Source organism: Hydra vulgaris, chromosome 08, assembly GCF_038396675.1.
Source record: "Hydra vulgaris chromosome 08, alternate assembly HydraT2T_AEP".
In the NCBI taxonomy this organism is placed as follows: domain Eukaryota; kingdom Metazoa; phylum Cnidaria; class Hydrozoa; order Anthoathecata; family Hydridae; genus Hydra; species Hydra vulgaris.
In genome coordinates this window covers 15,855,001-15,879,185 of record NC_088927.1, presented here as the reverse complement: position 1 = coordinate 15,879,185, position 24,185 = coordinate 15,855,001, and the positions used below count along the sequence as shown (strand labels likewise).

The 24,185-nt window shown below is 29.1% G+C and overlaps 3 protein-coding genes across 3 annotated transcripts in view; 1 reads left to right on the top strand and 2 right to left on the bottom strand.

The window, feature by feature from the left end:
- Positions 1-12,456: 12,456 nt before the first annotated feature.
- LOC136083059 (tigger transposable element-derived protein 4-like) lies at positions 12,457-13,368 on the bottom strand. Its single transcript, XM_065802467.1, has one exon. The coding sequence runs from the start codon at positions 13,366-13,368 to the stop codon at positions 12,457-12,459; it is 912 nt and encodes a 303-aa protein (XP_065658539.1).
- An 81-nt stretch (positions 13,369-13,449) lies between these two features.
- Positions 13,450-14,071, bottom strand: LOC136083058 (tigger transposable element-derived protein 4-like). Its single transcript, XM_065802465.1, has 2 exons — positions 13,764-14,071; positions 13,450-13,636 (listed from the first exon to the last, which is right to left on the bottom strand). The coding sequence occupies exons 1-2, from the start codon at positions 14,069-14,071 to the stop codon at positions 13,450-13,452; spliced, it is 495 nt and encodes a 164-aa protein (XP_065658537.1).
- Positions 14,072-15,436: 1,365 nt separating this feature from the next.
- LOC101236992 (transmembrane protein 26) overlaps positions 15,437-24,185 on the top strand; it is a 25,091-nt gene continuing 16,342 nt past the window's right edge. The window contains exon 1 of the mRNA XM_065803169.1: positions 15,437-15,535. The gene's annotated coding sequence lies outside the window, so the exon portion shown is untranslated. The remainder of the gene's footprint in view (positions 15,536-24,185) is intronic.

Sequence of the window (24,185 nt, the reverse complement as noted above, 5' to 3'; positions counted from 1 at the left end):
TAAAATATCAGATAACGTAAGAGTTATCTGATATTTTACTGTAAAATCATGAACTTTCAAATAAAACTGTTTTAGATATAGAAGTAACTGAAGATGAAATTAAACTGTTTTCAGATCATACAAAAATTCAATCCAAGTCAAATTTATGGTTTAGAGCACGTGGTGGGGTTATAACAGCAGGTAAATTTAAAACTTGTTATCATTCAAATATAGCTGTGCTTTTCAAAAATTAAATAATGCAAATTTATTATCCATCAGAAAATAAATTTATTACCAAAGCATCAAAATATGGTTGCAATAAATGAAATTGCAGCTAAAAATAATTTAAAATTGTATCTATTATCAACCAACAAAACCGTTGAGATTTTCGATTGTGGATTGCTTAAAACACGCAGATGGTCATACCTCGGAGCTGATGGTATTATCTAATGTACATGCTGTCCTCATGAATACATATATGAGATCAAATGTCCATTTAAATGCACAAAAAGAAATGTCTTTGAAACTTTTGAATTGCAAATAACGATAAAGAGTTTTGCATGAAAATAAATGACGGAAAACATTATTTAAAACGATCTCATCAATATTATTATCGAGTTTAACTACATGTTAACTTTAAATATTCTGATTTTTTATTTTATTGTGTATGATGGTGAAGCGAGTCTAATTGAAATATGTATAAATATGTATATATATATATATATATATATATATATATATATATATATATATATATATATATATATATATATATATATATATATATAAATATGTGTAAATATATATATATATGTATATATATATATATATATATATATATATATATATATATATATATATATATATATATATATATATATACATGATATATATATATATATATATATATATATATATATATATATATATGTATATATATATATATGTATATATATATATATATACATACAAGTTTAGTAACTCTAACTGCGAGAGAAAAAAAGAGATTTATTAAATATTAATATTTTACATAATATTTCACACTATCTACAAAAAAAACTACATTACCTTTTTAATCAGATTTTCGTGATGCTGGTGCGTTTTTCAACACCCCTGAATAAATTGATGAACTGTCTTCTCGGTTTCTTTTGGATATCTCTCTAGGACAGACCTAAATGAGAGAAAATAAACAAAAGAATAATTGAACAGGAAATTATTTGTTTTTTAAAATTTAGACGTAGAAAATAATTACCAATCACACATTTATAAAGATCGGTTTCTTAAAAACTTCTCTTTCCACCTCTCTGACCATCCATGTTAAATTTTCTCATAAGAAAATAATCCAACATACTAAAAAATTAGGAAGTAAATACCTAATTTAAAAACTGATAATTACCAGAATTCCTAAGGAGAACTTGTTTTATTATTAGCATCATATTGATATAATAACATTTATTTGTGTTTTTACAGATAGAATGATTTTTACTCATCACAATTATCATGTGACTTGAAGTTAGGGCTAATTACCCCTAACTTCAAGTGACGTGAATTCCCATGTTTACACAGCTAAATTACTAAACATTTGGTCTCTTACAGGTCATTTTTGTTTTTTAACTAAAAAGTTATATAAAATAAAAAATTAAATCTTATTTTCAGTTTTAGAATTAACATTTTATTGGTTTCAGGTTAGACCGCAAACTTGGTTATCAAGTTAAAAAAACCTTGAATGCACTTAAAAGAACTCTTTTAACTTCATTATTTAAAAGAAATACACATAAATAAAATTTATAAAAACTAATATTAAAAAATAGCGCTGTTTTTCTTACCACTGCTACCTCTGTTTTTAGTTACCACTGTTTAGCTCTGGATACAATTCTATAAAATGTATTCAGAGCTAAACAATGGTAAAAAAATATTATTCTAGGTTATAAGATCAGAAGAAAGAAAAAAGTTTATTTAAAACATTAAGTCAGTTCATCCTGCTACTGGTAACATGTAATCCAGTACAAGCGAGTAATCCAGTACAACTTGCTTCATGTTAACGTCAGGAAAAGCATCCAAATGTAAAAAATAGCTTTAACTTTTTTATAATGGGATTTAAACAGCTTTGTATTCTAATTGCTTTGTAATTCTTAATTGTTTTCTTGTAATAACAAAAGTCACCTGTTTTATATTTTTATACAGAAACCCAAAAATATAGGAAATAACATTAAATAAAAAAAAATATATAGGAAAAATTGAATATGGAAAAATATTAGAAAACTAAGAGTAAGTTAAAATAACACTGTTTTTTTTTTCATTCTTAATCAATGAACAATGCATTCTTACCGTCACATAATCGTTCGAGTACAGTCACCGATGTTGGCGCCTCCAATTTTACTCTTTCAATCTTAAAAAAAAATTGATTACAACTTATTTTGTTATAGAATCTTTGGTTAAAAAATGTTATAGTTTTTTTTATTTTTGACAAAAAGTAAAACAATCACATAACAGTAATGTAAATGTTTTATTAAACAGTCTGCAAGTGCATTTTTAGTTTATTTTTGGGGCATTTAAAGTGTGTTTATATAATAATAGATATTTTACCAATTTCCTTCTCAATGGTTCTTCAGCTAACTGAATTTCATTTTCATTGAAATCCTCCATACTAGTCATGTTTTCTTTTAACAAAGACATGCTTTCATCTGCCTCAATTACTTGATTAAGTGTGGTTTTAAGACGGTCTTTTAAGGACTTTACTTCCTCGGATAGTTGTTCAAGTTTATACAACACTCTTCTTTGGAACTCTAAAGTACTAATTATTTGTCAACTAGTATATTCTCAGGTATTTAATACAAGGAGGGGTGAAAATTAAAAAATTATAAATATCCCATGAAACTTACTATATTCATATTGGCGAGCTATTCACTACAATTCAGTCTCTTTAGAATAGACAACAATGATGAAGAGATAAATTTACCATCTTCACATAGAACTTCATCAGTATTCATAAGGAATATATCATATTCCTTATTAAAGTGATTAAATACAGCAAAAATACTTACTCCCTTGATCCATTGGAAAAACAACATTCCTCTGAGGAGCAGTGGCAGCACTTGCAGGAATAATGTCTAAATTATAATGTGTTAATGTTAAAAGTTAACAAATGTGAGAATAACATACTTATTTTCATATATAATGCTCTCTCTCTTTATATATATCTCTCTCTCTTTATATATGTATATTATATATATATATATATATATATATATATATATATATATATATATATATATATATATATATATATATATATATATATATATATATATATATATTTTTTTTTTTTTAATATAGAACCACTAATCAGAAGATTTAAAAAAACATCAATTAAAACATTGGCTGACAGTATAAAAAACAATACATCTATAACACTTTCATTCATATTTTTGCTTTTACTAGAATATTTAATAGTTAGCTGAATTTTCTTTAGTTTTCTAAAACAATGCACAAGAAAATGCTGCCACGAAATATTTGGAAAAATTAATTGAATTGATTACCTCAAGTGTTTTCTTGATGACATTTCTCAGGCATGCATGGAAACTGAGGTGCTAAACAAAAGAAACATGATAAATGCTATTCTAAATTTTTGTTAATTTAACTTTGTGAGACTTTTAAAAAGAAATTAAAATAACGTTTTACGAAATTAAATTTTTCTTAAGAGCTGCAAGTTATTTGACTTTTGGACTAATGCTAGAAACAAAAAGTAGGATAAATAAATATATACCTCTAGAAAAAGAAGCACTGGTGTTTTCAAATGTTGCCGACTTCTTCAATTGTCGACAAACACACAACACACCTAGAAAACAAAAAAAAATTGTGAAAACCTATATATACTCAACACTTTTTTAAAATAGACTCAGATATAGCAGTCACAGAAAAATTCACAACATTCGATTTGACCATATGAGACCACATACATACACATAGGATTGAGCCCTCTAGCAGAAGATTAGACATGCTTATAGCTAAACATTCCATAATTTAAACAGACAAAACACAGTTTTTTTATGAGTAACATAAATAATAATATCATAATAAAAGAAAAATGCATATCATAGAAAACGATATTTTAACATACGTTTTTTAGATGGCGGAGATGCTTCAATACCTTGCGTTTCTAGGTATCCAAAATCTAAATTGCAAAAAGTTAAATTTTGACTAAAAATTAAAAACTAAAACTTGCATTAATAGAAATAATCCCAAATAATAGAACAAAGTAGCTTATTTAACTATGAAAGAATTTAACCAAAAGTGTCAATCATATGTTCTTCCTAAAATTTAAATTAAACTTCATTACGCAATATAATTATAATTCCACAATTTTTATTTTTATTATAAAGTTTAGTAATAAAAGATAGAAAGCATAACAATTTTCTTTGAAGACTGGCTGAATAAAAAAAAAGTTTGAGTGTCCATTAACTACCTTCCATAGAGAAAGCATAAAGATTCTTTAATTGTATGTACAGAAATAGATTTAAAATTTTTATTTATACTCAGACATTTACTCAGCATAAATAAATTTAACAAGTTTATTTATTTATCTTGTACATATTTTTTTTCCATAAATAATAACGGTCTCTTACCAACTTTGTCTCTCCCTGTTTTCTTAATTTCCACTATCTGATTATCATCTAATATACAAGTAAAAATATATAAAATAATTATTTATAAAGTAGATAAAAATAAAAGCAATGTTACTAACATTTACAGTTCATTAGAATTGTTTATTTATGTGTCATTATAATTCTACCAAAAATCTTACTCTCTTCTACCACCTTTTCATCAGAATCTGAACTTGTTGCACATGTTGTGTATGCCCAACTTTCACAACTATCTTAACTACCTAAAAACAATTTTAGGAAAAATGAGTTGAATATTTAAATTTTCAACAAAGCCTCTATTGATTTTATAATATAATATTGTTATTTAATATAATTAAGTGATTCAATATTATTATTTAATACAATCAAGTGATGCTATATAATAATTGCTGGTAAATATAAAACTTACTTCCTGCATTTAGAAGAAATATAAATCAACATACCTGTGGCCTTCCTGTGCACAAGTTTCCCATACATCCAATCTGGCTGGGAAATCTGCTACTTTCTTAAAGCTCGCTCTTTTTTAGCCTTTGGTGGGACAATATTACCCTCTAGACAACAAAGTGGAATTACATTTTCTTCTAAAAACACTCCATCCTGATTTTTTCTTTTCCAAACAGATCGAGTATAACCAAGATCATCACTCAATTTATACTGTAAATTTTTACTCATAAAATTTTTTTTTGTACCAAACTTTAAAAAACTTGAACAATATACAACTTGTGACAATTCCTATAGAGACAAGAAAAAAATCTATAACTGCACTCTAGGAAGCAGAACATTTTAGGTGATACTGACAATAAATACTGGTACAATAAAAGCCATGGTACAAAGGGAAAATAGAACTAGTTAGTAAAACAATGTAATAAAATAACATTACTAAAAGAATTTATTTATTTGAAACAGTATATTACAAATTTAAACATATTTATATAATTTAGACAAGGTGAATAACAGGATATATTACATAGCCACTCTTATAGGGTAAACAAACACATTTTCTTAGCTCATTTTTATAAAAAGTGAATTTAGTAAAATCTTGATTTTTTTCTAGAAAGTAAATTCCTAACAATTTAGAGTCAATTGGATGAATATAAAATGACTTTAGGCAGCACTTTGCATAAACCTCACATTCATACGTGTTATCATTATTATTAAATTTAATAAAAACAAGTTTCCCATCTTCATTAAAAAAACAATTATCTCTGCTACTTGAAGCAAGCTTTTCTGACCTGGACTTTAAACTGCCATTATAACTATTTTCTTTACTGATGATGCGCTTAACTAATTTGTACAGTTGGATTGTTTGCATTCCTTACAACTTCTTTTAGCTTGTGCAAAAAATATTTAAATGGAAAACAAGATATTTGGTTTAACGAGCGATCAAAATTTTCTACATCATCACAAATATGCAATAAACTGTGAATGTTATATACAGTAAATGTTTTACGAAAAATTTCTTTACAATTGTTCACAAAATATTTAAGCAAAATTGCTTAAAGAATTGCTGTAAAGAATTTTCTTTACAGTAAGGTAAAAAGCTTTTACGCAGGTTACTATATGGATGCATCAGAACAAATACTGAAATTGACTGTGAAAGAAAGTGTTCATAGATAGGTTTAGAAAAAAATCCCTTCAAAGAAACAGGTCCAGTGTATAGAAGAAATTGTCTAAATTCAGTTGCTTTCCACCTATCAACTTCGAGTAATGATCGTGGCCTTCTAGAAAATCACTAGGAATGAAATTTCTAAATTCAATTAATCTCTCAGATATTTGCAGTATATGTGCTTGTGACAGCCTAGCCATAGGACCTTTACGGAAATAATTCAGGATTCTTTTAACAACCCCAAGACATATCAAATGCATATAATCAAGGCAGAGTCCAGAAACACATTTAATACCAGCAGCTATAAGAGGAAACTTATATTTCTAATGTTACTTATCTGACTGGCAGCTAAAATCCTTATCTGTTCGTTGCAAAATTCTTGCCCTTCATTAAACACTAGCCTTCCTTCCCAGGAACCTTTGATAATGCACCTTTCACAGGAATAATATCCAGTATGAGCAACAGTCCTTTTTAAAAATGATCTTGCTGGGGCAGCACATAGAAAATCTTTAACTTTAACAGTGTGTACCACTGATTTTAATGTTATACCAGATAATTTTAAACAACACAATTCTTTTAAAAAATCATCTAAAAACACATCCAAACTTGATGGTTTTTGTTCCCCTGTGTATATTGCTACAATAAAAATCTTATTGTAGCAATATACAATAAGATGTATATTGCTAATCTAAAAATTGAGTATTAGATGATTTAAATAAAGGTAATCCATCAATATTAAAACTAAGTGATATTTCACTTTCAGTACCTGTGAAATTGCTTTTAATACCGGATTCTAATCCAAAATAGTAATATGTGCCACCGCATTTTTGAACACACTGAACTTCTTGTGGCACTTTTAAAAGAGTTCTTGCATTTTTGGGTAACATGTTACCATGTCTTCGAAGTATATCAAGTAAACTATTCATAGCTGCTTGAGAACAATTAAATTTTAGACACCAGGATGCAAGGTCTCCTGATATGGTTTCTTTACTGGTGGATGGATTAAAAGAACTACTGTCACTAGAACTGTCGGACCAGTAATCAGGTGAATTGTTCGACTTTACTTCCATCTTTTCTTTCATAAGTAAATGACTACTACTCTGACTGCTAGTATGATAATAATCCATAACTTCGTCTTCTTAAGGTTGTGCACAGTTGACATTCCAGTCGTGAGAAAAATCAAAATGTTTCAAAACTACATTGTTCTATAAAAACGCCCCTCGAAAAGAAATACAAAACTTGCCTAAATTGGTTTGGAAAACTGGTTGAAGAAGGAAATTATAATTTCTTAAATTATATTTATTTTTTTCTTTTAAGGAATATAAATTGTGAAAAGAAACCGGAGCTGTACGAGTTTTACATTTAAACATAAAACACAGTACATTAAAAATATTTAGTTGAAATATGTTTAAAATATTCATTTCAATAAAAAGGGGTTTAGCATGTGAAAAACGGTCTTTAAAATTAATAAGACGTGAAGCATGTTTCTAATAGCGATGAAGAGGTTCTTATTTACTTTTATTAACACTACCTCAAGCCGCATTTGCATAGTTTATGTGGCAATGAATAAATGAGTGGTATAGTTGAGTCAAAATATGTTTATTTAACATGCTTCTTGCTTTGTACAATATACTTATATTTTTCGAAATTTTGCAGGTAATGTTTTCGATATGTTTTTTCCATATGAGATTTTCATCAATTGAAACCCCAAAAAAGTTTGTACATGTCGCTCTCTTATTTAGAACGCCATCAATAAGAAGAGAAGGAAGCTCGATTGAAAGTAGACGTTTTTTAGAGTTAGAATGAAAAAGAGACCATTTTGTTTTTTCAATATTTAGAGAAAGTTTGTTTGATTTAAACCATTGAGAAACTTTCATTAGTTCATTGTCTATTCAAGTATATAGTTTCGTTATGTTGCTATAAGATAAAAAAAAATTGTGTCATCAGCAAATATAACTGTCATCAAATTGGATGGTTCATAGAGGTCGTTTATGTAAATGAGAAAAAAAAGAGGTCCTAGTACAGATCCTTGAGGAACTCCGCAAGTTATTTCTAATAATAGAGATCGCGAGGTCAAAATGAATAAATTGTTTAAATAAATATTGTGTAAATAACTTTTTATTAGCTTAAGAAAATTTCCTGTGATTCCATAATATTTTAGTTTTTTGAAATAGATTTTATGGTCAATCATATCAAACACTTTTGATAAGTCAACAAAAATGCCTAAATTAAATTTGGACTTTTCAAATGAATCTGTAATATATTGAGTTATTTTTAGTATAGCGTGCTCAGTAGAGTTATTTTTCTTAAACCCATATTGATTTTTATATAATATAATATTTTGAGACAGATGTTGGAAAATTTTGTTATAAAAAATTCTCTCTAAAACTTTTAGAAAAATATTGGTGTAACTTTTGTTATTTTCAACTGATCAGGAGATATTCCTTGATCAGTTGAACATTTAAATACTTTATATAGAGCATTTTTTATGGTTTCATATGAGTTAATAACCACGTTTCCGCTAATATCATCATGACCTATTGCTATGTTTGACTTGAGCATTTTAAATGCTTTATCAAACTCATCAAAAGATAATTCCAAAGAATCTAGACAAGACAATAAAGGAAAATTAAAATTTTTAATTATTTTTGCTTCGGTTTGAATATTTTTAGCTAAATTTTTTCCAACTAAAATAAAAAATGTGTTCATTTTATCAGCTATCGCTCTCGAATCATAAAAAATTTCATCATTAATTTTGATGGCATTTGGTAAAGAGTCTGTTTAGATTTCTTACTACCTGTAATACTGTTTAGTTTTCTTACTACCTGTAATACTGTTTAGTCTTCTTACTACTTGTTTATGTTTTTCTAATAAATTTATGTAATAATTTTTTTTTAACATTTTTCTTTGGACTTCAAATTTTTTAACATAAGTCTTTTTAACATAAGTCTTGTTTTATTTTCAAATGATTTTGTTTTAAGTATTTGATATACAATTTTTGCTTGATTTTAGAACATTTTTTGAAATCTTTCGTGAAATCCATTGCGACGTTATACCTTTCTTTTTTTTTTAATATCTTATATTTCGAAAAATTAATATCATATACTTCAAAAAATGTTTTTAAAAACGAATTATAGACTAAATTATCGTCATCAGAATCATTAATGTGATTCAAATGAAGTAAAGATAGTTGTTCCTTGAATGCGATACAATTTGTTTCTGTAAAAAATCGTTTAATAAGAAGTTTATTTTGATGGAGCAGTTTTAAGTTTTCAACGTTTATAGAAAAAGAAATTGGAAAGTGTTCTGAGACGTCTCACTTTTAATTGTCTTTTTTTATAGATAAGTTAAAAATATCTGTAGTAGTTATATTGTCTAATAATAAGGCTGATGATGATGTAATTTTAGTAGCTTTGTTTAATAGCGGTATTGCTCTATTTTCAAAAATATCATTATAAAATTTTTTAATGTTGTTGTCAGCGTGGTAATCGTAGCAATTTAAATTAAAGTCACTAATTATGTAGTTGAATTTCTTTTCATGTATACCTTTTTTCATTATATAATTTTGCAAAAATTCATAAAAATTTTCTATTACGCCAGATGCTGGGCAATAACAACAACTTAAAATTATATTTTTAGAATTTTGGATTATAATTTCAATAATCAAAACCTCTTTATCGCCATCAGAAACAGTTAAATCAGGCCTATTAATGAACTGCAAGGATTCATTAATGTAAAAAAGAACACCACCGCCTTGCTTTTTAGTTTTCACCTGAAAGGTGAAAATTTGAACATTTTACATCTTCAGAGCTACACCAAGTCTCTGTGATGCATAAAATGCTTAAAATATGTAATGTTTCCTTAAAGTTAACATACAAGTTTTCGAAATTTTTTTTAAGCTTCTGATATTAAAATGAATAACATTAAAAAAATCCCGCTGGAGAGAATCTTTCATTTCATTTATATAAAAGTATGAGCAGTTTTGAAGAGCACCTGCTTCGCTAAAACAATTTAAGTCAGGATCGTAATCGCTATCAAGTATAAAATCATTAGTTTGAAAAAAGTTAAATGAACTTGGTTCAAAATTAATTATTTGGTTTGAATCCATTTTCAGGTTTTAATAATTAAAAAAAATATAAAAACAATAAAAATAAATATGCTTAAGAATCGCGTGTGATTAGTTTATTGTAAACAACTTTAACATACTTTCCTTTGCTTTGTAGCTCTTTTGCTTCTGTAAATAACTTTCATCTTATTTCCATTGTACGTGCACATCCTCGTTAAGAAACAATTTTTCATTCCAGAGTTTCGCCTTAACAAACTTTTCCAAAATCGCACTTTTGTCTTAATAGTTTAAAAATTTTACTACGATAGTTCTGTTTTTTTTTTTAATTTTTTCACCCAAATCTTTTCCTCCAACCCTATGAGCTCTCTCGATTTCAATATTATCAATTACTCCTGGTTTAGATATAAAAAAGTCTTTTATCTTACTTTCAGTGTCGTACCAGGTTTCATTTTCATTTTCAATCTAATCCATTAATTCGTAAGTTTTTTCTGCGACTTCTATCTTCAAGTTCACCCTTTTTATCTTGAATAACGTTTTCATTTTCAATTTTTGAGCTGTTTTCGATCAGTTGATGAGTTGATGTATTTTTAATAGTTGACATTTCTGATTATAAGTTTTCATATTTATCACTGACAAATTCAACAGATTGACATAAATTCAACAGATTGACATAAGTGCGAAGTGGCAAAGTGCGAAGCACTTATGCCAATGTTTGCAAATTTGATTGGTGCCAATTCGCACATATGCCAGTTTTCACTTATGCGATTTTTTGCAACGCTTTGTACTAATGCCTATTCACAATTATGCAAGTTCGTACTTACGCCATTTGCACTTATACCAGTTCGTACTTATGAAATTCGCGCTTATTCACTTGTCCCCATACATCGACTGAAAAATAGGGATAAGCGTAAACAAAACTACCTGGTTAGGATCAGGGTTAGAGTTTGGATCAGAGTCAATTAGAAACTAATGGGTTTCGCTTTAAATATTTTGCTTTAAAGTGTTAATATAAACTGGGCTGTTTTTAAGTTAACTAAGATAAAGAATCTAATCATATTCGAGTATGAAATGGCAATTATTAGCGTTTTTGGTGTAATTTGTTAAGCTGCAACATCAAATTAGAGTGCTTTCTTCAAATTTTCAGGTCAATGTTTTTATACAATTCTTAATCAGCATAAAATTCTTTATCGAAATCAATCATAAAATGATGAAGGTAGGTAACTGAAACAGTGCCCATATATATATGTATATCTTAATGTACATAAATATATATTTTGTTGTTTATATATATATATATATATATATATATATATATATATATATATATATATATATATATATATATATATATTATATATATATATATATATATATATATATATATTTAAATATATGAGCATATATATTTAAATAAATATATATATATATAAATAAATAAATAAACACATGAGCATATATATATAAAAATATATATATGCTCATGTGTTTATTTATTGTTTTAATATTTAATAAAAACAAGCTAGAAGACTTGACTTACCAGTAATAATAATGTTCACCGCAAATGTAAGTAACCTCTAAACTCACAGTATGGTGCGCAACAACTTTTCACCATTTTTACATTTACTTTTTTACTTATTTACATCTTTTTGCCACCCATCATTGCGGTGTCAACTTTTGTGAATGTTTGGCGCTCATATAAATACCATAAATACACCCAAAATTTTACCATTTTGTATCTTTTTTAAGTTTTTGTTATGTTAGTAAATTTATCTAAAAATATTAATAGCTTCCGAGCTTCATTATTTGTTACTATCGAAGAGACTTGTAATGTTTTATTCAGCCGCAATTATTATAAGAAATAGCTACCAAAGTTTATTAGTAATGATAGATGTAGGTGTAGTTATTATAATTTAATAATTAATAAAAAATAAAAAAAGCGCTAGCTAAAAAGCTCTGACGTGTATACGCACCACATATTTTTTGATTAATTATTATTAACACACTACAGTCGACTCTCGATATCTCGAACACTAAGGGGACCGGAAAAAAAGTTCGAGATATCGAGAGTTCGAGATATCAAGAAAAGGGTTGAAAATAAATAAAATTGCCCGACTTTCATTAAAACAAGTTATTTTTCTGACAAAAATCATTAACAACTAAAACTACAACTTTTGGAAAAAATCTGTTATCTGATATTGCTTTAAATTATCCATCTTTTCCATCTTCAATAAATCCTCAAGTTTTAGTGCTAGGGATTGTATTTCATTTCCGTATTTTGAGCTGAATAGCGAAGCATTTTGAATTGTTTCAAAAGCAATTTCTAATTGAATATCAGATGGGCGTGGCGGGGCTTCGATGTCAATAGCTTCATCAACGCTATCTTCAACTTCATTATCGTCGTTTTCAAAATTAGGGTCTAAAATCTGAGCAATGATTTCAGCATCAGTAGCAAGTGAACCGGTGGTTACTACATCGCAATCTAAACCAATGTAAGAATCCGCTGAGAGATCTTCTTGGACGGCATGAGGATCTAACTCTCGCAAACGGTTAAGTTCTTCTGTCAAAAATTTAAAAGAATGATCATCATCAGCTTCTTCAATGCTCTTGTTTGTTTTGCTGATACCAGCTTTTTTAAAGCAGTTGATGACAGTCTCCTTTGACACAGCATTCCACGAAGAAACAAGATCTTTCATTGCTTGAAGTATAGAAATTTTTGGCATGGGTTCGTTATTATCGACAGCCTTGATACACAAACGCACAATTTTGTGACGATAATGAGCTTTAAGACTTCGTATTACGCCTTGATCCATGGGCTGAAGGACAGATGTGGTGTTAGGGGGGAAAAATATTAGGTTGATGTTGCTTAGCCCTTCAATGTGTGGGTGGGCAGAACAGTTATCCACCAGGAGTGCTACTTTCCTGTCTTGAGCACCAAAAAATGAGTCAAGTTTTATTACCCATTCTGTAAAAAGGTCTCCGGTCATCCAACTTTTTAGCTGATTTTTATATGTGCAAGGAAGTTGTTTAATGTGCTTAAAACACCGTGGGTTTTTAGATTTTCCAATAACAAACATAGGTAATTTTTCTCCCGTTGCACTCCCTGCTGCTATGCCTGTTAGTCTGACTTTACTATTTTTTCCCCCAAAACATTTTTCTCATGATAAATGGTATGTTTTGTTTGGTAGGCACTGGTAAAATAGTCCAAACTCATCGGCATTGAAAATGTTTTCAAGCTTGTAATTCAAAAGCAAAGTTGGAAGTGTAGTTTCATTCCACGAAGCAGTCACATTATTCGTCACGGCGGCACTTTCGGCTGAGATTATTTTAAAGCTGATGCCGTTCCTAAAAATAGGAACAGAATAGTTGAATTTTAATTACACGTTTAAAAAACTAAATAAATTAAATATAAACAGATACATGTTATTTGTTTATATTAAAATTGAACGAGATTTGACAAAATTTAACTGACCTTTTTTTCCAATTATGAAACCAACAATCAAATGCTTTAAAATCCAACTCTCCTAATGCTTCTGCGAATTTTAGTGCCTTTTCTTTTAGTATGGTACCATCAATTGGTACTTGTTGACTTCTTTTTGCAACGAACCACGTGTATATGGCCTTGTCTACATTTTTGAAATTACCACTACGAAGTTTCTTCCGTTTAGAATTTGTGCCATTTTTTTCCAGTGAGGTTAATAACTTGGTTTTATTTTTAATCCAGGTTGATAATGTGTTCATTGGGACTCCATACTTTTTGGCAACCTCTTTGTTAGACATCCCAGTCTCTTGGTCTTTTAATGCCTAGCATTTTTCTATTATAGATTTGTTCGTGAGTTTTCGTTTAAAGAGCGGCATGTTGCTGCGTTTGACAAAAAAAATAAATTATATATTAAAGGAAAACTTTTCAGAAATTCGATTCTTAAAAAAAATCGAATTAAAAATTTTTTTTTTTCGAAAATTGGAATTTAAAAAAATTAAATTTTATTAAAACATTTTTGAAAAAAAAAATGTTGAAAAGTTCGAGATAACGAGAGAAAATTGCCCTGTGGACCGAAAATATTGTTCGAGATACCAAAAAGTTCGAGATAATAAGGTTCGAGATATCGAGAGGATTTTAGCCTAAACTAGTACGTTATGTCCATGGGACCGCTAAAAAAGTTCGAGATATCAAGTATCCGAGATATCGAGAGTCGACTGTATCTTTAAAATCTAATAATTTATTTTAAATCTTTATCGTTAAAAGAACATGCGAACATAAATACAAACAAAAGAACATATATGTAATCCAGGCACCAGAACGGAAATTTTTTTTCAAATTGTAGAATTTAAACTATAATGGAAATTACTTACGAGCAGGGCCGCCGAGAGCGGTCACACCGCCTGGGACAGCAACCCTAATTGGAGCTTTTATTTATCAAAATTTTCGCTATATTATAGGTGAAGGACTTTTTTTTTTAGGTGTCTTATCATTTGGCGCCCCTTGGATATCTGCCGCCCGGGACAAACTGTCTCTCTCGCTCCCCCCCCCCTCTCGTCGGTACTGCTTTGTGTTGGTACCAAGTAAGTCAAAATTTTCCGTTTTCTATATATACTATTTCTATAACAATGCTACCACGTTTTCTATATAATAATATTGAACCAATAAACTTCTTTGACACCATTTTAAAAATTACAAAATAAAAAGTCAGGCGACTTAAGCTACAACATTGATTCGTCGAAACAAACATAAGAACATTATAAAAGTGTTTTGTCTAAGTGACATAAAATAAAACTGTCAAAATAAGCAAAATTGCAATGAGAAAAAAAGTCAAATTGAAAAAATCTTGATGAAGCAGAGAAGATTATAATATATAGATAAAAGGAGATAGAGAGTTATATTTTTTTAATTAAAAAAGTTGATTTTTAAAAAAGGATGAAAATTATATAATAAGATCTTTAAAAAGTTTTTATTTGACTGTTTCTGTTTCTTATTTGCTATATTTTCCAACTGTGTTATTATTTATTAACTTATACAACGATCTGTGATTTTTGACGATTAAAAATAAATTCGAATAGTCTTTTAGTGAATAGAGTTAAATATTTAAAATAAAAAATCGATAAAACTTAAATAGAATAAATATTTTATGGTATTAATGCAATAATTTTCAAATGTCTCAAAGTTTTTTGATAACTTGATGTTGAATTGGTGTTAATGAGAATAATATGTAAGTTTGGATAAATCTGATATTAATACTTTTCAAGGTAAAATGAATTAAAACATGATTTTTTTGATTTCACGGTTTTAGTTATTGAGATATTCATGAAACTGTCAAGTTTTATTTCATAGTTTCTAATTTTAGTATTTGTGATTATAAATAGATGTTTTAATTTATTTTTTTAACGTATTTTTTGATTGTGTAAACTTGTTTGACCATGTTATTTAGAAAGCTAATAAATTTTTTAAATTTTGTGATAAGTACACGCAACAATAAGTATATCAAAAATTGCAGTTAGCGGACGTAAGACTTAAAAAAATTAGTTTGTGTACTTCAAACTAGGGGCTGCAGCTGGTTGATTTTAACAATCAACTTTAGCTTTCAACTGAAGCTGATCAGCTTGATCAGCCTTTAGCAGAGACTTGTGACAGTGTAAATTAAAAAAAAGTTTCTGATTTTAAAACTCTATATGTATTTAATTGTGTAAAATAAAGTATTATAAGTCTTACCTGTCACAAATGCAGCCAGTAACTTAGCTCGAGGTTGGCCAACGGGGCTTTGACCCCGGACGCAAGTGGTTTAGATGACGCTAAAAAAATATGAGAACCAAAAAAAAAATCTTTTTTATTATAAAAAGGTATAATTGCTATTAAAGTTATTAATAAGGGGTCTTTTGAGTCATTTTGACCTCGGGCACTTACCATCCTTACTACACTACTGCATGCAGCACCATATTTATATGTATTATTAATAAATACGTATCTAATGAATAACATGTATTTATAACTATTATCCAGTTTAAATAATTTGTTACATGATTTTTTTCAAGTTTCGTCATGCATCATATAAGAAATGAAATTTTTAGCGTTTTTAGGTAATAATCTTGTTTGATTATTAGGGCTTGCTCAATCATTATGGAAATAGGGCTTCCTGCTGTGGAGAGTTAGCGTTCAACTGGAGCTGATGTTACCGGAATACATAATATTTTTTTTGCCATTTGGGCTAGTATGGGAAACCAAGTAGCTCTTTGGGACCATTTCATCTAATCGATTACCACCGATTAAATGAAATCAGTTTGTCATTAGGTCCTATTACCCCTACATTAATTTAAGTCAATTATCTTTCTGGTTAAAGCACATGATATATCTGCATCAACGCATTGCTGAGCATTATTAATCTCAGCAGTTATAAGACAGGGGAACGTGTGGCGTATATAGGCGTTAACAGCATCATCATCTACATCTATCATTACTAATAAGTTTTGATAGCTATTTCTTCTAATAATAGTTGCAGAATGAGCATCTGAGCGAGTATGAACCTACTCATAAATGCTTACTAACTACAGCACCATCAACACCTGAACAAAATCTATTATTCAAATCACGTTGCAGTAAATTCGCCGCACAAAATTTGCTAGAAGAATTGTATTTTCCCCTTCTTCGATTGTTAAATTTTGTGTTGTAGATTATACTAATAATGATAAAAAGCTATTAGTAACATACTTTTGACCTTCCAAAAATTCTTGAACTAGCTTAAAAGGGTTAGTATATTTGCAGTGTCCATTACTATTTTCCGCTATTCATCATTTATGTTGGTAATCATCCTTTTATGGAAAATAAACTTTGAACTAAGGCACGAGCTTTCCTCATCGTCCATTATGATCAAATGCCTTTAAAAACAAATTTTTACAAAATTACAATATGCGCTATGCGTAATAACCAACCATGCTCAGGTATTCTAACTGCTGCATTATGTTGTTTACACAACCTTGAAGACGCTATTTTAGATTTTTATCGAATAATTTTTTACATTCTTTTTTACATAAATTATTTATGAAGTAAGTTCTCTTCGGCCACAATTACTTTATCTCACTATTAGCTCTCAAGCTATCTAAATTGACCCATCAGCTTCCGCTTAAAGCTAATACTACAGGTAATCAGTTTAAAGCCGAGGCTAAAATATCAGCTGCAATCCCAATTTCAACTAAAACTACTGCTCAAAATAGTTGAAGTATTTCACAAACTTAAAGTTTTTACGTTCTTTGTACATTATTTTTTTAAAGTTCTTGTCTTTGTTGATCTTTCGTTGAATTATAGGAGCACTTAGAAATCTTTCGCATAGAAATCTTTCGTTGAATTATAGGAGGTAATGAAGAACACATGCTTTCAAATTAGTATAATATGCAGTGAAATGAGTGCAGTTAACATTTATTAACTATTTATCTAAATTTAACAGTGTGGAAGCAACTGCAATGGTAAGCACGGAATGTTTATAAAATTCTGTAATCTAAATTTACTGTTGAAAATCAAAAATATATGCCTAAAACCTTCAATAATACATTATTTAACAAATTGTTGATCAAAACATTAAAGAAAATAGTTCACCAATACGTTTGATCAGCCATTGCTAAAAGTGTCTAAGAACATGACAAAATTGTTTCATTGAATTTTCAACTATTTAGAGTAAATATGATGCTTGGAATCAGATTCATTAAATTAATAAAAGGAGGTTTCGTATGTATATACAGACCTTCTAACTGCCCAGGTTTTACCGTGAGACTCACGGTTTGAAAACGAACCTCACGATCTCACGGGTAATCCAAAATTCTCACAATATTTTCAAAAAAATTCTCACAAAAATATTTTCTATCAAAATTACTTTTTGTTTTAGCTCAAAACAAAGACAATATAAATCCCGAAAATGGTTGTCGTTACTTTAAGAACTAATGTTTATTCAGTGCCCAAGATAGATAATTACACCAACATATAAATATCGCTTTTTTTTTAGCTTTAAACATGGGTTTGTTTATATTATGAATCAAATCCGAATTTTTAAAAATGGCGACAAAGCAAAAATATGAGAGCAAATTTAGCTTAACATTACCCCATTAGGGTAATGATTTTGGTGCGCAAATTATCCCATTAGAGTAATGATTTTGATGCTTTTAAAGAGGTGACTTATAAGATTTTTGATTGAACTTTTATTGATTAATAATTTTAATGATGATCATTGAATAGTAAGGACAATTTCAGCTAATTTTGGGTGGCAATTTAAAACGTTTAACAAAAGTATTTGGTATAATCAGTTATGAAATAAGGTACCATAAAGTATAGATTCTGTAGTAAAGCACCCCTAATATTATCTTTCAGATACCTTAGAAACAATATTTCTCAATGCAATGCTAAAGTAGAAAAGTTGTTTAACATTGTACCAAAAATGATAGTAAAAGGAAACCACCAGAACAGCTGTTGAAAACCTCAAAGAAAGCAACAAAAATTTGCAATTCTAAACATAAAGAATAAAAATGAGTTACTTATCAAATATACCTTATCATACCATTTTTTTTTTTTTTTGAAAAAAATTATTTTTTTAAAATACTTTATAAAATAGTTTATCAAGTATTTAAAACTTTATAAAATAGTTTATCAAGTGTAAATCTCAAGGTATTTTTAATGAATTTCAAGGTTTTTTAAAAAAAAGACTGGAAGGTTGCTGACACCATCACAAAGAATACGGAGGTATTTTTGAATAAAAGATTTTTGATAGATAGTGATCTTTACAGTGTTCAGAGAAAATAAGAATCTGTTTGGGTTTCTGCTGTTGGTGTGAGCTAACTTAGTTGTTATAGGATGGCATGAGTCAGCAAGGATCTTTTTAAGGATATTAATGCAAATCTTGTTTAGAAACTCTTTAATGGCAAAACTAATATTGAAGCAGTTCGAATTGGTGACATCAATTCCAATAACGTTTGAAGCATTTTTATGGAAATGCTGGATCTCTTTTTTTACAGTAGGACTGCACGAAGTAAGAACAGGATCACTATATGTCAAGTAAGTATTAGCGTAAGATCTAAAGACTTGTAGAACGTTGAGTGTGTCCGATTTGCTTAAGGCATTTTAGTAGATGTTGTGCTGATTTTATATTAATGTGCATTTTAATCCATTGTTCATCCCGATCAAAAATCTTATTGAGCATAATTCCAAGGTATTTGTGGCTTTTTCAAGTTCAGTATTGTTAAGTACGATTTATATATATATATATATATATATATATATATATATATATATATATATATATATATATATATATATATATATATATATTTATATAGTTATATGTTTAATGTTGTTTAAATAATCGTTATGTGATAATGTGTATTATTTATATATCAAAAAAATATAAATTTAAAAATTGATATAAAAATATATATAATATTATGAAATATATTACAATTGATGTGTATGTGAGTAATTTATTAGTTAACCTAGAGATAAATGAAGTAGATTAGTATAGTTATTTTTAGTTGCTAGTTAGGTTTGTAGCAAGCTTTGTAATTTTTTAATAAGAATTTATTTTCGTGGCGGCACTTTCAAATAACTTCGATTTTTTTATTTAGCAGTTCCTCAGGTTTTGGATACATTATAATAGCAAATTTCTCATACAGGCATAGCGGGCACCATTTGGGAATATTTGAGTAGGGGGGTACATACTTGAGATAGATCATGTTGGTATAGGGGTTTCGTTAAAATTGTTTTTCAAATACCAGACGTAGTTTAGTAGGGTGGTAGACTTTTTGTATTTAACATTACTGAATGATGATTTGTGGTTGTTATATCTGGTTTTCCACTCACCTTCCATTAATCCGACATAAACTTTGTTGGGTTGGTTTTTTGCTGCGATGTTGCATTTATATATGATGTTTGTGGATTTCCACTTACTATTCAGGGGGAATTCTGTTTTGTTTCGAAAATTGCATTTTGGGTCATTATTTTCAATTCTTGGAAAGATAATTTTTTTGTTGTGGTTTTTTATAATTTTTTCTATATTTTCAGTGCAGTTGTAGCTTACTTTTACAGTGTCTCTGTTTAAGATTTTGTGAAGTTTGTGTGTCTTAGGGAAGTTTTTTTCAAGTAAATACAAGAACAATTTAGCAGCATTTGTGGAGACGTTTTTGTAAAATGAGTAGGGGAGGGGGGGCGTTGAAACATATGATATTGCATTTACGATTTTTTTTGGGTGCTTTTTGTTTGATCTGATATTTAAGAGTAGTTTTTCTATTCGCTACTTTTTAGTGCTTGTTCATTAGGGATATGACTTTTTAATTTTTTTTCAAATAAAATGTTTCCTGTATCATAAATTGATGAACTTTTACCTAAAATCATGAAAAAAGGCCCAAATAGCTTTCTGCAACAAAAAAAGGTCACCCCAAAATAAAAATTTGATTTACCATTTTTATACATTCATTTTTGACCGATGTTTTAATCTTAAGCTTAATTCTCAGCTTAATTCTATTTATTTCATTATTTTGTTATGAATTTATAAATATAACGCCACACGTTACCATGGCAACGAAACGGCCGTGTGCCGGCAAATACTTGGAATTGTTATGTGATGACGTCATTGTGTTACCACGGTGATATAGACGACTGTAACAGACTGTAGAAGATTATAGAACTTAGTAGAACATTCTGGAAGCTCTAAATAATTATATAAGCGAGCTGCTGTCAGAGCTCAGTGTTGATAATGTGAATAGTTCTATGAAGTACTCTGCGTGTAACTGAGCTAATAAGGAACTACTGACGCGAACTAAAGACGCTGTAAGTGTACGAAGTATAAGTAGTTGTAGCATTATCGTTAGGATACGGACTGGATTATCGAACTGTTATCAACATTGACTGGATTATCGAACTATAATTGGATTACTATACAGTTAAAGTATTTTATTAATTAAACGACTTTATTAAACGGATATTTACGCTCAGCTATCCGTAAAGTCGTAACAATATTATATGATGTCTCACAAGAAAAGTCATACCACAGTAACAAAGAACAAGAAGACTTGGACTAAAAATTTGGTGAGATTTCAAGAGTCACACAGAAGAAGAGGAAGCGTGGCTGTAGAAGAACATTCACTCGATGAAAAATCCAGAATACCACTTCAATTGCAGATCGTAGGAAGATACCAGTTTCTCGGAGCATATGTTAAAGGAAGAAAAGAACGAATAGACCAAATTTCTAAGGAAATTACAAAATTGTGGGACAATAAACTGAATTTTCCACGTGTGTCTGATCAAGTGATAAGAGCAAAGCTTATGAAGGTGCTGAAGGTCTATGATGAATGTGTCAAGCGTGGAAAATATGATGTTCTCAATGCATTATTTGACATCACGAAAGTGAATGGCCAGTGGTTATCCTCGGAAGATAAACGTCTATACCACCTACAAAAAGAAAGTAAAGGACAGGTGGGGTACTCAACAGGACAAGTGGCAAGTAAAGAAACCATTCACCCTTCCAAGAGAAGGAAAGTCCAGTCTGGAACAGCAATACCTTCCACATCACAAGTCCTGTCTACCACAGACAGTGGTACTGAATCTGAAAACTGCAAAAGTAAGAGTGAAGATGATGAAGACGACGACGGTGATAAAGACGATGATGAGGACACTCAGAAAAAAACTAGAAAGCACTACAAAAGTAAATTTGCTGTAAGTATGGTTACATCAAGTGGAGTTTCCACAAAGAAAGCTGCTAAAATATGCAATGTATTATCACAACAAGGTATTGATATTCCAACTCCAAGTCAATCAGCAATTTACAAGTCCATATTCAAAGAGGCAGGTAAATTAAAAAAAGAAATGATACAACAACTTAAAATGGAACAGTGGTCCTTACACTTTGACGGCAAACGAATAGATGATAAGGAATATCAGGTAGTTGTACTTCAGAATGAAAGAACTGACGTGAAACTTGATGCACTGCGTTTAAAAGATGGCAAAGCTGAAACTGTTGCTGAAAAAATTGCCAAACTTATTGATGAATACAATTTGTGGAATTCAATTAAGATGATCATTACTGATACAACAAACGTCAATACTGGGAAGAGAAATGGAGTTGTTGTGAAGTTGCAACGTATGTTTAAATTAAAGGGTGTCACAATACCACAATTTATCGGTTGTCAGCATCACGTACTAGACAGGATTCTCCGTCTGGTGATGGACGAAGAACTTGGGGGTGATACCAAATCTCCAAACATTGAATACCCATTTGTGTCTGAACTGTTGAATAAGTATGATGAACTGAAGGATAAGTTTGTGAATGGAACTGTAGAAATTCTTGATAAATCAGGGTGGAGAGACGATATGAAGTTTTTGTACCATTTAACAAGAGTGTTTAGGTTCTATGAAGAACAAAGAAACTTCCCTCTGATTCACTTTCAGAACATTCCTAATATGAGCAATGCCAGATGGAACTCAAGAGCCATTCTCGCCATTCTGGCGTTCATTCTTATGCCTGAAGCGAGAAAGAATTTGGAGAAGGTTTGCAGGTTCATTTCATATGAGTGGGCAGAACATTGGTTTAGTAGTCAAAAGTACAATGACAATGACTTCAAGAATTTATCTGATGTATTGAAGCCTTACAAAAAGGCATTGCAGTCATTCAAAAATCACTGGAAGAAAGAGCCATCCGTCATCGACATACCACGAAGTAATCAGATAGCTGAACGTGCAATCAAGGTGATGCAAGACCTGTATGCTTCCTGCAGAAAGAAAGACAAACTGCAACTTCGATTCATTCTAAGTAATAAGCGCTAGACTCTTTATGAGACGTGAGCATCATGTGACCCATGTACTAAACACAGTAGGCCTATAGACACAGACAGTTATGTATATTGTTGTACTAGACGCTTTGATACTGTTAATTTTGTAATACTTGTATAATTATATATCACATAATGTTTTTTGTTATATCACAGTACATGTTGCATAAATAAATAAAATAACAACAGGAGTATGACTCTTACAACATCTTCAGCCTTTAATATTCATTTACTGTACAAAAGTGTACCTATTGAAAATTCGATTTTTTGGTTTTGGGGTGACCTTTTTTCAAAATATGTCAAAATGAAACATCTATTCGTTCTTTTTACATAAAAGTTCATTAAATTACGATACAGGCCTAGTAGGTTGCAAAAAAGTCATATCCCTACTGTTCATATTCGTTTTTAGATGGATTAAGTTTAATTTTGCGAAAGTCTGTTGCATATTGAAGTTAAATAGTGTTTGATAATTTGTGATCGTTGATTAGAAGATGTGTGGATGTATTGAAGACTATCGTTGGGTTTTTTAAAAGGCTTTTGAATGTTTTGGGCATCACATAAACGAATATTTTAAACAACATTAAACATATAACTATTTCACAACTATTAGCTAACTAAAAACAAGTTAATAATATTTTTTTGACAAATGGGCATAAAACTCTTGAAAGTGAAATTTGCTGGCAATGAACTTAAAAAATATCCTCGCATAACTTTTAACGCCGGTCAACAATCTTTTTTCAATTTTTAAATTTGCTTTTTCCTATAAAAAGTTATGAGTTAAAAAACGGAAATGGTATACGGTTGAATCAATTATGCTAACTATTCACTTGGGAAATATTGAGAAAGTATGCTTTTATTAATTAATTATGCTTTTGTTAATTAATTAAGCTTTTATTAATTAATTATGCTTTTATTAATTAATTATGCTTTTATTAATTAATTATGCTTTTATGAATTAATTATGCTTTTATGAATTAATTATGCTTTTATTAATTAATTATGTCTGAACTGACCAATGAACCTTTATAAGTTTTTCGTTCAAATTATAAATCGGTTGTTATTAAATCTTTTCTAGTATAAAATATGTCTCAAAAAAATTTGC